The sequence below is a fragment of the Nannospalax galili genome, unplaced genomic scaffold (assembly GCF_000622305.1).
Source record: "Nannospalax galili isolate Female #2095 unplaced genomic scaffold, S.galili_v1.0 scaffold1437, whole genome shotgun sequence".
NCBI lineage: Eukaryota > Metazoa > Chordata > Mammalia > Rodentia > Spalacidae > Nannospalax > Nannospalax galili.
The window spans coordinates 2,912,761-2,929,306 of NW_008341050.1; the positions used below are offsets into that span (position 1 = coordinate 2,912,761).

General features: G+C 48.1%; 1 protein-coding gene across 3 annotated transcripts in view; it reads right to left on the reverse strand.

Moving 5' to 3' along the window:
- The window catches only part of Adamts14 (ADAM metallopeptidase with thrombospondin type 1 motif 14), an 86,653-nt gene that overhangs the window by 42,792 nt on the left and 27,315 nt on the right, over positions 1 to 16,546 (reverse strand). For all 3 annotated transcript variants that reach the window (XM_017799028.2, XM_029565152.1, XM_029565151.1), the window contains exons 3-4: positions 14,924 to 15,080; positions 8,875 to 9,065 (exon numbers count right to left, since the gene is read on the reverse strand). In XM_017799028.2, the coding sequence (XP_017654517.2) occupies positions 8,875 to 9,065; positions 14,924 to 15,080 (348 nt within the window). The remainder of the gene's footprint in view (positions 1 to 8,874; positions 9,066 to 14,923; positions 15,081 to 16,546) is intronic.

The following is a 16,546-nucleotide window of genomic DNA, read 5'->3' on the forward strand; positions in this document are numbered from 1 at the left end:
TAGATGCAGCAAGAAGTAGCTAAGCAAAATTAATGCTGGAAAGTCCAGGGAATAATGGATTTTTAGAAGAGAGACATAGATGAGTAAATATAGATAGAAGAAGGGTTTCTTGGTATTCATTACAATTCATGGATAAATTGGCAAGATTAAGACCACCTTGGTGTCTTTTGATAAAAGATCAACAAGAGAACATTAAAAGGCAACTACAGACTGTAGTTAAGGATTGAAAAAATAGCTGGGAAAGATGGCTTCATAAGTCCCTAACATGAAATGATTTTTTAGGATCTAAGGGGTTAAAGAATGACTTGAAAGCCCGGTGGCCCACTACAAATAAGCAAGAAATGTTATCAAATAGTTAAAAATGAAATATCATACACAGTTAATATTAAAAGTACTTAGTGGTTTAAGGTCATTCTGACCTAAAAACACAAAACTAACAGAGTTCTAAGTATGTAATAAAAACTGGTAGTAGAAACCATAGTATCATAAAACAGGAATTTGCTGACTGGTACCAGGTTGATAAGATAAAGAAATGTGTTTTGGCTATACATGAGGGTTGGCAAAATTGTTTTACTTTTACTGAAAATCTTAGGAGGTGACTAATTACAGAACAGTCACGCTGATGATGAACTTTCACAATCTTTGCTGTATATATTTCAAACCTTGCAGCTACAAAAATACACTCAGACTTTCATCAAGCTCCTTTGTGTCTGTTTGTCATTTGCCGACTCCTTGTCCACCCTCTCGACGACCCTGTTCCCGTCGGACTGAACTGCCCCGGTCTGGGCTGGTCCGTTGCACCCAATCCTGTGGGTCAGGTTCCCAGGAGGATCCTGTGGTCAAGATCCTTGATATAGAATGCAGTATCACTTTCCCAGATCTAAGCCTGATAGGGGAGAGACTGAGCTTCAGTCTGTGGCTAGAGAGGCCAGCCAGGCCCCTGGGAGCCCATGAGAAGGCCTTTCTTCATGCTCCACACCAAGACCAGCATGTCCTTGGCAGAGTCGGGCAGGGGAGACCCAATGGAGCACAGTATCCAACAACCTGTGCTCTCTCTCTCCTAAGGGTCATTATTCCCAAGTAGCCACAGAGTAGACTGCCTACCTGCCTGGTGGGAAGGTTCAAACAGGTTTCAGGCAGTAAGGTGGGGAAGAAAACAAGACCCTAGAGTCTGAAGCCCACCTGTGCTCACACAGAAATGAAGTCATTAGTTGTCCATAAAGGCTGGCCCAGTCTACAAGGGTCCTTCCTGCATCACTTCCCAGCAACCCTTCCAGATGGAAGAACTTTTGAAATATAAGTTGAACATCCCAAATCTGAAAATATGAACTCTTTTTAAATTTTTTTTTATTTTTATTTTATGTGTATGAGTGCATTGCCTGCATGTATGTAAGTGCACTCATGCCCTATAATGCCTGCAGAGGTCAGAAGAGGGCATTGGATTCCCTGAAACTGGAGTTACAGATGGTTATTAGCTGCCATGTGGATGCTAGGACTCAAACCCAGGTCCTCTGCAAGGGCAGTCAGTGCTCTTAACTGCTGAGCCATCTCTCCAGCCCTGAAAATATGAACTCTTCAGTGCTCCAAATTGCAAAAATTTCTTGAGTGCCAACATAACATTTTAAGTGAAAAACTCCACACCTAAACTTGTGATGGGTCACAGGTAAAAATGCAGGTACACTAAAAATATATAAAATTACCCTCAGGCTGTGTATCTAAGGTGAATATGAAACACACAAAAACTTCATGTTTGGACTTGAATCCTCTCCCCAAGATTGCTGCTGATGACATGAAATCAAAAAATCCAAACCACTTCTGTTCACAAGCATTTCAGAGAAGGGGATATTCAATCTACAAGGAGCTTTTCATTTAAAAATAGCTTTAAGTTTGCAGAGAAGTTGCGAGAGTGGCATACACATTCCACGCACCCTGCACCCATCTTTCCCCACTATCAGCATCTACCATAAGTATGGCACATTTGTCATGATGAACCAACCCACACTGACATGCAATTATTGACTGAAGTACTTGGCACTGCCAGGTCTCTCCAGTTCACACCCTTATAACATCCTATTTTGCTTGTGGGATCCCACCCAGGATACAATAATGCATCAGATCACATGTCTTTCACAGATACTCAGCCCTTCCTAGCTTTTGGTGACCTTAATGATTTTGTAGAGAATTACCCAGGGATTTTATAGACTGTGCTTCAATTTGGATGTATCTGCCTGATACTTTCTTTCTTTTCTTTTTTTTTTGTTTTTGTTTTTGTTTTTTGGTGGTAAAAGGAGGCTTTGACTACAAGCCCTGGCTAATTCACCAGCATCTGTCTGCCGAGTACCAGGATAACTGGTGTGTACCGCCACCCTCAACTCTCTCTGATATTTATCTCATGGTTGGATGGGCTCATGGATTTTGGCAAGGAAGACCAGAAAGATACAGTGCCATGCAGTAGTTACTACTGTCACATGACATCTGTTGATATTGATCATGATCACTTGGGATTGCAGACATGAACCATCATGCCCAGTTTTTACAGAGTTGAGGATCGAACCCAGGGCATTGTGTGTGTTGGGCAAACTCTACCAACTGATCCACATCCCCATCTGGGTTTTAGATTTGATGAAATATGTTAAGCATGTATTCACTCAGGTGTGACCTTATCTGTGTGTGCATACCTGACTTGGCATGCTAATACAGATACATGGATCTATACAAACAAGTGCCTTTCCCATGTGGAAGGCAGACATATGTGGACACATGAGTGGTATGTATGCATGTGCAGTATAGAAGCACATCAGCAACCCACTGCGACCTGAGTCCTGACATTCTCCCTCCCTGGTGCTCAGACTGACCCACACAGCAGCCAGGCATAGATCCAGTGTCCCTTGAGTTAGAATACAGACCTAGCCAGGGTGCCACATGTCTTCATGTGCCACATCAACAAGCCTTGCCTCCACAGGTCACCAGTGAAGAGATGAAAGGAGAGTGCTGTGCTGAGTCTCCTGACTTGTTTCCTGGTCCAAGCTCATGACCATGGTCTTATATTTCAAAGGACTGGTGGGCTTCCAGTGAGAAGTGTCCACTGTCTGCCAACCAGTACTCTAGAGGGTGTGGTGTCTCCAGAGCCTACAGGCTGGCCCAGGTAGCTCCCATGGGATCAAGCTGTTTGACCTACTTCTTATCCAGGCTGTTTGAGCAGGGTGGCTCCAGAGGGTAGAGGGACAGACCTACCTAGCCCAACAGAGTCCTTTTCATCAGCCTACAAGGCTTAGCATTTATTCACCATGACCTATTTGCAAAACACAGCAGCCTTGATGTCCCTGGGGGGCCTGCCTGGGTGTAAACGGGCATGCAGGGGCCTGAAAAGCCAGGAGTTCAGTGAACCTCCTGCTGCCTAAGCTCAGCTTTCGAAGCCCACTATGCACCTCTATGGTATGGAGGAGGCAGGAGGGCAAATGCCCAACTCTCCAAACAGGACCCTACACAGAGCCTGGACTTGGTCAATGGCACCCACTAGTTTAAAATGACTTTCCACTTTGGGAGCCTGTTACGCCGCCCAAGAAACAGAATATCAAGAGTCTCCCCTGCCAAGTGGGATGTTGTGGAAGAAAGTACTTTGGGGACAGAAATGCCCTCTTCACTTGCAAAGATACTCATGACTAACCTGTGTCTCATGTCAGGAAGGGCAGTATTCATGCTTCCTCTTGGAGTGAGCAATGTTTGCTCTCAGAGTAGAAAGGGCTTGGGAAAATGTCAATACTTATGTGTGGCAACTTAGGTCAGGGGCTTTCATCTGCCCCTATGGACAAATCCATGTTGTTTGAGCAAGGTACCTTGTGCAAGCATAGAATGCTCAGGTGCCTTCCTGGACTCTACCCACGAGATGCCAGCAGTATTGCACCTCCTCCTGCTGTTACAATGAGGAAACACCTCCAGACATTAATTATACTGTTTGCTGGAAAGGCTAGTGCTTTGGACCAAAGGTACAGCTCAGTGGGAAAGCATTTGCCTAGCATGTGGGAGGCCCTGAATTCCATCCCCAGCACCATACATACACACACAAAGAACCACTGCCTTAAAGTGAGTTAGCTTTTTGTTTTTACCTATAACAAGAAGAGGGAGGTTTGGGGGAGAAATAGAAGAAGGGAAAGGCAAAGAGTTCTGATAGAACACACTCTCAGATAATAAAAAGTAGGTTTTATGGTACTCTAAACAGACCTGTTGGATGAATGTTAACAAGGTCACATGCTAACAGAAGACTACCTTGTAGGATGAGGCCACCATGGGCCTGGTCTGACAGCCCTATGAGGCAGATGAAGCTGGTAGGTGCCAGCCAATGTCTCCCTGGCAACCAGCCCCAACATCTTTGCATTGTCAGCCAGGTGAGGCAGAGTAGGGTCAGAGGCAGCAAGGGGGCCACTCATCTAAACAGGTGGGCTGCCAAGAGGGCTCCCAGAGAAGACATAGGTCAAGAGTTTGTGGCTACAGACTATCTGGGTGAAGAAGGATGAAAGGACTTTCTCCTTGTGTCTCTCCCTTCCCTCCACTCAAATATCAGCCATAGGAGGATCCTCATACCCCTGCATCCAAGGCAGTCCTCACCCCAGGTGAGGAGAGGGGTCCTGGCAGAGTCCAGATGGCATGAGCAGGAATGTGCCTGGGAGAACATTGCCTAGGGAGGCCCATCTCAGGCAGTGCTCTTCCTACAAAGGTGCAGAATCCCCAAGTTGGGAACTCAGACTCTTCCCTTCCCCCTTCCCAGAGTTGTCTGTCATGTTCTGCAATGGTAGCAGCAGAAAGGTAGGAAGCATAAACTTTGGGATAAGAGATCTGGGTTTGAAGCCCAGCTCTGCCACTTTGTGCCATGCAGATTCTGAGCAGGCCACTTAGCTCCTGAAAGTCTGGAGGAAATGAATGTGACCACACTCAGCTACAGGGTAAGGGTTCAACAAGGAATCTATGAAGTGTTCAGCTCTGTGGCCTGCATGAGCCAGGTGACCCTGCTTCTTTGGCCTTTGCACTGGTCCACTGCAGCCTCAGTCAGCCTCTGGTCCACGCTCACATTCTTAAATCCACTGGGGGTGACACTATCCAGAACTGTCCCTCCTGCATCTTCACATAAGAGCCCGCGCCACTGTCTCCTGGACTTCCTCACCACTGCAGTAAGGCCCCACGCAAGAGCTCCCTGCAGCCTCTACCGCCTGCCCTTACCCTACACAGTCAGGTCTGCCTTCTTGGGCCTGCCTCCACAGTCCCACCATGTTGCCTGCTGCCACCTCAATACACCAGCTCACTCTTCATCTCACCCATTGCCTCTCTCCCATCCTGACTCAGTTCCAATGTCTAAGCAAGATGACATTTCCCATCTTTCTTTAGGAACGGTGGTCTCCTCTAAGCCCCTTTAGCATCCTCCTCAATGAATCTCTGATTATTCCAGGTGAATTAGTTACTTTTCTGTCATTGTGATAAGACACTTTTACCAAAGGAACTTTTAGAAGGAAGAGCTTATTTGGCTATGGTTCCAGAGGGTTAGAGCCCATAATGGCAGGGGAGGCATATGGCAGAAGGTGGCTGGAGCTGAAAGCCGAGTGATCACATCTTTAAGTAAGTACAGGAAGCAAAGAGAGACTAGAAGCCTGAAGAACATGCAAGTCTGACCCCAGTGATGTGCTTCCTCCAGCAAGACTTAACCTCCTAAAACCTCCCAGAAAAGCACTGCCAACTGGGACAAGATGTCCAAATACATGAAGCTGATGGGGGGGAGGGGTACAATTCTCATTTAATACTAGGAGACTAAGATTTGTTTGTGCAGCCAAACCAAAGCTTCTAGAACAGGATTCTGTCTAATCAACAGGTTCCCAGCAGGTGCTCAAAGTTCCCTAGTACTGAAAGTTGAAGAATTTTCCCAAAAAGTGAGCAGGAAAAATGGGTAAAAACAAGGCACAGAGAAAGACAAGTCCTCCAAAGCCCACCACTGGGCCAGAAAGGGATGAAGAGGGAGTCCCTGCCTGCCACCAGCAGCTGTGAACATTTACAGCATATCCTGAGATGCTGTAAAAATAAAAATCGAAGGCAGGACTGGCCTGATGTACTCTTGCATAGCCCTGGCCACTTCCGGGTCAGGACCACCTCAGATGATTGTGACTGTCTCATCACATCTGCTCCTCTCCTTCTGCACTGGCACAATAATCCATCCTGGCAACCAGATCCCCTCCATGATCCCACAAGGCCACACTAGGAAGTCAGCACTGGCAGGGCCACAGACAGGCAATGCTTCAAGGAAAAGTAAAGTGACACCATGGTCCCTGTCTCCATGAAGTCCCTCAAGCGTATCTATGTTTCTAGCATCCTAGCCAGATAAAAGTCTCACACAATAGAAGTCTCACACACAGATGTCTACCGCCCATCTGTTCACCTCCAGGGTCAGGAAGTCTGGCTGGTCAGCCTCTGTGCGAGGAAGTCACAACCCCACACCAGCTGCTTGCTTTGATGGCAGTGGCAGGCATGCATCAGGACCCCTTAAACAACAGCCTGTGTGGGTACCATGTGCCTCCCTATTAGAAAATCTGGGCTCCACAGGAAGCTCTGCCTCAGCTGCCCCGTCCCAGGCTACCATTCACACAACAAGCTAGCAATAAGCAAGTAAGTAGCCCAGCCTATGATACTGAACCCAGGCCAGACATGGCAGTCCATACCTGTAATCCCAGCACTTGGAAGGGGGAGGTAGGAGGATCAGGAGTTGGAGGTCAGCCTGGGCTACACAGGGACACAGCATCTCAAAACCAAAACCAAAAGGGGAGCAGAGAGAAAGAAGGAAGGGAGGGAGGGAGGGAAGAACTCACACGGCAGTCTCCAAAGAAGGCTCTTGGAACACTGTCTGTAGGGGAGACTGACGATGCTCCCAGCTAAGGGTATAAGTCATGAGTCAGAGATCAAGGATCAAATATCAGATTATAGTAATTGGGCCAAGAGAGCTAGGGTGGGCCATGAGCTGGCCTTCCTCCAGCAATATGGTTCTGGAGAGGTGGGGAAGGACCTGGGAAAGAGGACAGTGAACACCAGCCTCCAGAAACTGAACCACCGGGTCCAAGAAGGAACTTCCCACCCCTTCCCAGCCACTCCACTGGCACTCTCTTACAGCTCCCCATCTGAGGGGTTTACCAGCCCTTTCTGAAATCACTACACCTCAGTCTGAGCAAGTTTCCAAAGTATTCTTTGGCCTGTGAAAAGAAAGGATCTCTCTTCCTAAAAAGATCTCCACCAAAAGACCTCTCCCTAGCCAGGTAAAGCCAAGGTCTGTAATCCCAGCACTCAGGAGGCAAAGGCAGGAAAGTTGAAAGTGTAAGGCCTGCCTGGACTACAGAGTGAGTTCAAGGTCAGCCTGGGAAACTTAGCAAGACCCTGTCTCAAAAAGAGGGGAAAAAAGGAGCTAGGAATAGGGCTCGGTGGTAATATCTGCCTAGCATGTGCAAAGCTCTAGGTTCAACCCCCAGAACCACAAAAAGGAAAAGAGGGGTAGAAGCAGCTTGTAGTATCTAGAAAGCTCCTGTCTCCGACAAACAAATCCATAACCTCTTCTGTTCCCGAGGGAAGCCTCAAGTCTGACTGATGAACAAGAGCCTGTCCACCCATTGATCCACCCACTGCTCTTCCTATCACTTTCCTAGCTGCACTGCTTCAGCCCTATACCTCCAAGGTGAGTTCAACCTTTGGCCCTATCCCCTAGAGCAGCCCTTCCATTCCCTGGTCACTTGGGCTGACCTCTCTCAGATCCCAGAACCTACACATAAGGGACCCAGTGACCTCAGTGCCCAGCACAGGCTCAAAGCCTCATTGGAGCTGAAAGATTCCGGCTGCCTTGTGTTGCTGGAAGCCGGAATCTGTCTTGTAGAAACGTTAGTCAGAGGGAACTAAGATGATGTCACAGAAAGAAAAGGGAGACTAAAAACAGTCCGTGCACACCTCTTCCTGTCAGCACCAACCTGTTCCTCCTGCAGTTTGACGCAGAGTCCACATATGATCTTGTTCTTCTTAATCTACATGGAGCTGGGGTTGTATCATTTGAAGCCTACAGAATGCTAAGAAGGCAGGTCCCCCTGCCCAAGGGCACATAGCTCATAAGGGGCTGCTTTCTCAGCAGCCACCTCCGGGCAGCAGAGCCAACATCACACTGTCTTACTCTGCCAATTCCCAGGGGGCCTGGTGTCCCCTGGTGCCCCAGCTGTCCAGTTCCCATAAACATATTTCGACTTGCCAAATTAAAGTGTTATTGGGCTGAGGATGTGACTCCATTGATAGGTTGCTTGCCTAGCAAGCAAGAAGCCTTGGGTTCGATCCCTAGCACCACAAAAACATGGTAGAACATGTCTATAATCCTAGCACTTAGAAGGTGGAGGCAGAAAGATCAGAAGTTCAAGGTCATCCTTGGCTATGTATAGAACTTGAGGCCAACCTGGGTTACCTGGATCAGAGATTGCAGTTCTCTCCCATCTTCCCATCTGTCCTTGGGACTTTTCCTTGCCTGTCTGATCCCTGTAAGCTCCCATGGCCCACTCCAGGGACCTAGGAGTCCCTCAAAGAGGGCTGGCACCCAGATGCCTCCCAGCCTAGACTTGGCATCTTCTGCAGGGACTGAATCTCAGGGATAGCCCCTCAATGCCAAGGCAAGTGAGTCCTCAGGCCATGTTTCATATTGACTCTAAGTGTGACCAGGCCTAGAACACACACCTGCCAGAACCCAGGAATGTCAGGCCAGTTTATGCCACAGTACCTGTCTGCTAAGGGCTCCCACTCTGGGCTAAGGGGAAGAGTTGTCACTCTTAGAGGAGCCTGGGCATCAGCATCCATCCACCCACCGGCACAGGCACTCACAATGTTCATGAGCGTGAGGACGTAGTTCTGTGTGTGTTCCTTGCCGTGGAAGCGAACCACCGAGTCGTCCACTGCCAGCAGCACCTCGATGCTGTAGCTGCCTGGCTTGGCATGCCGCCGCTTCCGCTCTGTGTCACCCAGCTGGTCCCCCACCAGGCCCAGCATGTTGGGAAGGTCACCAAGGCCAAAGGCTGGAACCAGGACAGAAAGAAAGAGCTATGATACATTGAATTTATTTCTTTTTCAAAATGTTTATGTGTATGAGTGTTTTGCCTGCATGTATGTAAATGCACCTGTGTCCTGCAATGCCCATGCAGGTCAGAAGAGGGAGCTGGATCCCCTGAAACTGGAGTTACAGATGGTTGTTAGCTGCCATGTGGGTGCTGGGAACCAAACCTGGGTCCTCTGCAAGAACAGTCAATGATCTTAACTGCCAAACCATCTCTCCAGCCCCCCTTTTTTTTTGAAGTTTTTAAAAATGTGTATGTGTCTGTGTGTGTATGACACGTGTATGCAAATGGCCAAGGAGGCCAGAAGAGGGCATCAGGTTCCCTGTGAGCCTCCCATTGTTGGTGCTAGGGATTGAACTCTGGTCCTCTGGGAGAGCAGCTAGTACTCTTAACTGCTGAGCCATTTCTGCAGCCCCTAGTTTGTTTGTTTCCTTTCTTTCGTCCTTCCCTCCTTCCCTCCCTTTCTTCCTCCCTCCCTCCCTCCTTCTCTTTCTTTTCCAGACAGGGTCTCATGTAGTTCAGGCTGGCCTTGAACTTACTACATAGCTGAAATCGTGAACTTCTGACTGTCCTGTCTCATCTTCCCAAGTGGTATTATAGATGTGTACCACTGCACCCAGTATTTGGGGTGCTAGGAATGAATCCAGGGCCTCCTGCATGCTAGACAAGCACTCTACCAACTGAGCTACATCACTAGGCCCTCAAGTTGGTTTCTAAGAACACTCATTAATCCAGTTATTTCAGACCCACCTAAACTGGGCCAGGAGCTGGGGTTATAAAGGTATATACTCCTAGTATGTATCAGGGGTAGGATTAGCAGGAGGGGCCATACTGAGTGAGTGGACAGACAGCAGTTGGGTCTACAACTTAGTGTGGGTGACAGAAATATGACGGTACCAACATCCAATGTGAGGGTCCCTTGTCTGAAATGCTTCAGACAAGTTTTTCAGATTTTGGAACACTCATAGATTTTACCAGCTGAGCATCCCTAACCCTAAAAATCTAAAACAGTGAGCATTTCTGGTAGCCTGGTAGCTAAGCCCAACAGTGATTCTAGTAGCTTAAAGAGACCACTGGAAGAAAGAAGGGAGAGCCCCAGGAGGAGAGGGAAGGGCTGTCTCCATCAAGGGGGTAGTAACAGTCATTCCAGCATGTGAGCAGCACCTGGAGGTTTAAGTATTATGAGTAGAATACTCCATCACCTTGGGAGCCCGTCCTTCCAAGGTCTGCCAGAGGAGGCTCAGAGAGGTTACCCAACTCATTGTAGATCACACAGTAAATTAATGGCAAGACATCAAACTATAAACCTGAGTCACACCTTCCCCGTTGCTACACTCTATCAAGGACCGCCTAAATTTCCCTTTCAGCACATGGGGAAAGAGGGAGGTGGTCTTATGCCCATCAGGGTGCCAGGGATGCCCCAGTTTTGCTCTCTTCAGTGTGACCCTGTAGGCACAGTGAGCCAGAGCTCCAAAAAACAGTGAGCAGTCTCCAAAGCCTGAAACCTGGGGTTATCCTGTGACCACGAGGTATGAAGGAGCCCACCCAAGGAATCCCAAGTGAGTGAAAGGGGTACAGCTTCTCTGAAAAAAACAGTGAGCAGTCTCCAAAGCCTGAAACCTGGGGTTATCCTGTGACCCGTGGATTCCATTCCCAGGCCATACCCCAAGACAGCTGTATTCACAGAAAACCTCACACACGTGTTCAGAGCAGCATCACAGCAGCACAAGGGTATATGGGCAGAGGGGTGGAGACATAGAAGGGAGAATATGTCATGAAAATGAGTGTGGTGCTAAGTCCACTACAGTGGGAAGTCTTGAAAGAGAAGTCAGTGGCATGGCCCTCCTATCAAGTGACTGTGATCATAGGAATGGACTCTGTAGAAATCCCTACTGACAGGAGGCCAATGAATATTTGCTAGGGGTAGGGAGGGGAAAAAGAAGTGACTGGACTGTGGAGAATTTGATGAGGGTGATGGAAATGTTCTGGAATTAGACAAGGGTTTTGGTTGCATAGTATTGTGAGGATAGCAAAAAGCCAACAAGGGGCTGAAGAGAAGGCTCGGCAGTTAAGAGCTCTTGCTACTCTTACAGAGGACCTGGGTTTGGTTCTCAGCACCCACATTTGGGAGGCTCACAACTGTCTGTAACTCTGGTTCTAGGGGATCCGATGCCCTCTTTTGGCCCCTAAGGGTACTACATACACCTTGTGCACATACATACATGCAGGCACACATAGGCATAAAATAAAAATACATAAATCTTTCTTAAAATTTTTTTTGATTTATGGGGCTGGAGAGATGACTCGGCAGTTAAGAACACAGTTGTTCTTGCAGAAGACCTGGGTTTGAATCCCAGCACCCAATGGCAGCTAACAACTGTCTGTAACTCCAGTTCTGGATTTATTTTTATTTTATGTGTATGACTGTTACCTGCTTGTATGTAAGTGTACCTGAGTCATGAAAATCCCAAGGAGGCCAGAAGAGGGCATCAGATCTCCTGGAACTGGGGTTACAAATGATTGTTAAGTCACCATGTGGGTGCTGGGAATCAAACCCAGGTCCTCTGGAAGAGCAGGCAGTGCTCTTAACCACTGAGCCATCTCTCCAATCCCAATAAATCTTTCTTATAGAGCCAGACAATTGTGTACTTTAAAACAGTATATTCGGGGGCTGGGAAAAGTGGGTAAAGCACTTCCATACAAGCATGAGGGCCAGGGTCAAATCCCTAGAACTCACATAAATTCCCAGGAGGCATGGCTATATGCCTGCAACCCCAGTGTTTGTGAGGCAGATACAGGGGATCCCTGTAACAAGCTGGCTAGCTACACCAGCCAAACTTACAGGTTCTCAGGGCAAGTGGGACAGCCTATCTCAATACATAAGGTGAAGAACTTGGAAGACATTTAACGTCAACCTTGGACCTACACACTCACACACACATACATATCTACACACACATGTGCAGCAATATACATGGGAACACATATGTAAACACACCACATACACATGCAAAAAATACTTATAAAGATCAGGGTTTTTTTTTTTCGGTCTTTTTGAGACAGGGTCTCCCTGTAGCCCAGCTGTCCTGGAACTCACTATGTAGACCAGGCTGGCCTCTGTCTCACAGAGACCTGCCTGCCTCTGCCTCCCAGTACTGTAATTAAAGGCATGTTCCACCATGCCCAGCTTCAATCTTTTTTTTTAAGCAGCAATGTAAGCAACATTGAGCCCCAGGCTAGCTGCCCCTATGGGAGGGACTGTCAGATGCCAAGGCTCAGAACTCTGCCACATCCAGTTCCCTCTTCTAGGAAGACATAGGGGAGGAAGGATATGTAGGGTAGGCCTGACCAAAGGAGAAGGCAGTGTTAGGGGCTGGGCAGGGAGAATCCAGAACAAAGTTTGAGGCCCAGCTAGGGCATACAGCTGGAAGCCTCAAGGGCCTGGTACATGTGCCTGAGACCTAGAGGTCCAAGTTTCCTAACTGCACTCAGAAGGTTGCAGCTTCTCACCAAGCCCTGGAGAAGAACAATGCTTAGTAATTCCTCAGGGGCCTAAGTCATGTGTGTGACTGAGTGAATGTCTGAGAATTTGCACGTGGTGTGCTTGGGAGGGGGGTGTTGGCATGTGTGGGAATTTATGAGGGTACATGAAGGGAGATGATAGTGTAGTAGGTGGGTGTTAGGATGTGAGAATATGTGAGTGTGTAGATGAGTGAGGGGGTCTGGGCTTATACCACTGCATGTTTGAGTATTCATGTAATACCCTGGGGCAGGTGACAGTGTGGGTATGTGGGTCTATAAGTATGCACACATACCCTCTTCAGGAAGCAGCAGCCAAGGCCACACCCTGAGGTCCTAAAGTAATAGTCCCCTCCACTCTAAGTTCATGAGTGAACAATGTGCCCCTTTATGGAGAAGCCCTTCTAGAAGCAGCTCAGCTAGCAGGCCCATCTGATGGAGCCTCTGGTGCCTCCTGTCTCTCCTTCCTCCAGGGATGCTGGATGCCCACATGGGAACAGGACATGTAGGGGGTTACACAAAGATGATGAAGCTTTGGGTTCTGTCCTCCAGAACTTTCAACCTGTGGAGGGGAGGGAGGAGTGCTGCAGGCTCTGAGGGACCAGGGGAGGGGTATCCGCACAGAATGAGGCCAGGCAGAGATGAAGGAGATTAAGCTGGGGGCTCCTCTGCCAGGCTCAGAGGTGGTTCCCCCCATGCCAGGTGGGAAGAAGACCTGAGAGAAACCCTCTGCTTGCCTGGCTCATCACATGGGGAAAGGCATACCCAGGATGCTTCTCACACACCACTCCTGACAGTGAACCTTGAGAGTCATGGGTGCCTGAAAACATCTCTTGTCTCTAGGAAGAAGGACCACAGGTAGTCTGGCCCTAACCCCATTGGCTGATGCACGGGAGTTTCAGTCAAGTAGTCTGAGGTATAGAAGACTAGAAATGCTTTCCTGCGCCTATGCCTGAACTCTGTAAGCTCCATGTGGTTGCCAAGCAGGCTGGAGCCTGGTTCATGAAGGGGCACTAAGCTTCCTCAAGGCTCTCCCCAAAGATGGATTTATGGCCTTTTGGTTCAGAACTGCCCTCAAAAAAGAAAAAAAGAAAACAGAAAAAAACAACAACAACAAAAAGGAGCCCAAGGGAGACTTAGGTTCTTTTCTATAGAAAGAAGGGGCTATATATGCCATCAACTGATACCTGACCCACACCAGTCTCCCATCAGAGCCTTCATCTGGCCCCTCATTCCTGCCCCCAGCTCCACAGCCACTCCAACTCTTATGTGGGAGCAGCTGGAGCTTCCCAGGAGGTATTACGTATGGGACAACTGGTCTCCAGGCATTCCTTCACATCAGGACCCACCCATAGGACCCTAGCATGAGGGTGTGGCCACTCATGACCAGATTCCATCTAGCCCTTGTCATGGCTTCTTGGTAAAAGGAACTTCATAACAAAGCTAAGCCACGGGACCAGGACTGGCACCTGTCACATATTTGATGTCATTTTCCCAACCGAGGATTCCAAGTATTGGTCACCAGGGGTGTCACTGCCTTGTACAGATTTTGGTTTGCTTATTTTGTTTGTTTGAGACAGGGTCTCTGTAATCCCAGCTGGCCTGGAACTTGGCCATGCTGGCCTCAATCTCATAGAGATCTGCCTGCCTCCGCTTCCCAAGTACTGGGATTAAAGGCCTGTGCTACCAGGGCCATTTTTTTTTGACACAGGGCCTTACTGTGCAGCTCTGGTTATCTTGGAACTCACTATGTAGACCCAACTGCCTCTGCCTCCCAAATGCTGAGATTAAAGGTATATGTATGCACAGAATTTTATGTGATCTCACCAATATGTATAACATCTTTAGCAGGTAGATTGTCTCCCATTCACTAATTAGGAGAATGAGGCTCAGAGATGTTAATGAACTTCCCTAGGGTCACGGAGCAGGAGTTCAAAATGGTTCACTGGTCACGGAGCTGCCCCGAGGCACTGACCTACATGCAAGGACCTTAAGAAACCCCCTCCTACAGCTCCCACACAGTGGAGTTGATTTTTTGGGGGGAAAGAAGCAATGGTAGTCAGTTCAGCTTCTGCTTCAGCTCAGCCATAGCCTTTCAAAGCAAAGCACTGACCCCTCAGAGATGCTGGAAATCCCAAGGACCCTTTTCATAACCCACGTGTTCCCTCTGGTCCCTATCTCTAGCCAACTATAGCAGCCTCTTCAATCTGTTGTTGTTATGGCAGTTGAGGACATAAAGCCAGAAGATACCCCAGAGGCGGGGACAAAGGTGGCACCTGGGACCCCAGCCCACAGCCTACCTTCATTGTGAAGGTCCTCATGAGGCTCTGCCCACTCCCGATGGATGGCTTCCCGACGGTATACCACGTGTGTCCTCCCACCAGCCTCTTTCTCCTGTTGCCCTCGCTCCAGAGGCTCGATGAAGTAGTCAGTGCTGTCAGTGTGGATAAGGCCAGCCTGTGGGGCCAAGATGAGCAAAAGGAAGAGGAGAGAGAGAGGAGGTGTGAGTGTTCCACGCTTAACAAGTGACAGAATGCCAGTGTGTACAACAGACATGTGTGCAGGCTCTCCCTCTGGGGCCAGGGAAGCCATCAGGCTCTAGCAAGTTCTATGACATGGAAGTTGGGGGAGGTTAAGGAGGCTGAGCACAGGACAGGGTCCCCATTTTAAGCACAGCAGATCTATATTACTGCAGTCAGAGCACTCCATATAAGCCTTCATTTGAAGGGGCTGGAGAGATGGCTCAGCAGTTAAGAGCACTTGTGGCTCTTCCAGAGAACCTGAGTTCAGTTACTAGCACCCACATCAGGTGGCTCGCAATGGCCTGTAACTCCAGCTCCAAGGAGATCCAATGCCCCCTTCTGGCCTCCACAGGTATCCATACACTTGTTTGCATACATACACACAGATACACACATTATTTTATATATACATATTTGACTTCATTTGGGGCCTGGAGAAATAACTCAGTGGTAAAGAGCACTGGCTGCTTTTTCAGAGGATCCAGATTCAGTTCCCAGCACCCACATGGCAGCTAACACCCATCCTTAACTCCAGTTTCAGGGGATCCAATGCTCTCTTCTGTCCTCCACAGGCAACAGGCACACAGGTGGCATAGTTACATACAGGCAGCCAAAACACTCATACACGTAAAATTAAAATAAATAAATAAAATGTAAATTTAAAAAAAGATTTCATTTGAACAGAGTTCTATTGCTTTACAAGGGGAACAGAGGGACACAAAAGCTAGCAAGGTACAGCACTGTGACTGAACATTCTGCCTTCCCATGGGCAAGAGGGGAAAATTCCAGGAGCAAAGGTAAACCATCCCTTGGGTGGGTAGACTCCACTCTAGGACAAAGCACTATTGTTTCAGACCTAAAGCACACATGCACACATGCGTGGTACAGCAGGGGGCTAATACTCCCCACGGGAATTAAGCCAGGACGGTGCGCCAAGGGTGTGGGCTCTGCTTTCAGTTCATTCTCACGTTCCATCTGCATCAAAATAGTCCCTTTAAAAAAAAAAAAATCAAGGGCTTACCTTGGAAATCAAAACACAAAAATCTAATGCTGGCTGAGCCCAGCAAATGGTGTTATTAACCACCAATGAAGCCCATAATCAAAGAGGCCAATAAAACACATTAAGACGAGTGTTAATATATGCGTGCCCACATCTGCGTAGACACATGTGCATGCACGTCATCCCTGTAACACATAAGACTGGCCCACCTACCACAGTGCATGGAAAACAGCAGGTAATATTTAATAAATAAATATTTGCTGAATTCACTCACTTATTCTAACAGCTATCTATTGAGTACCTTCAGCATACCAGGCCCTGGGAGCACAGCTGTGAACACAAAGCAGTGCATGAAGGAACATTTTTATAAGCTGACAGATCTTCTCCATTTGAACCAGAGC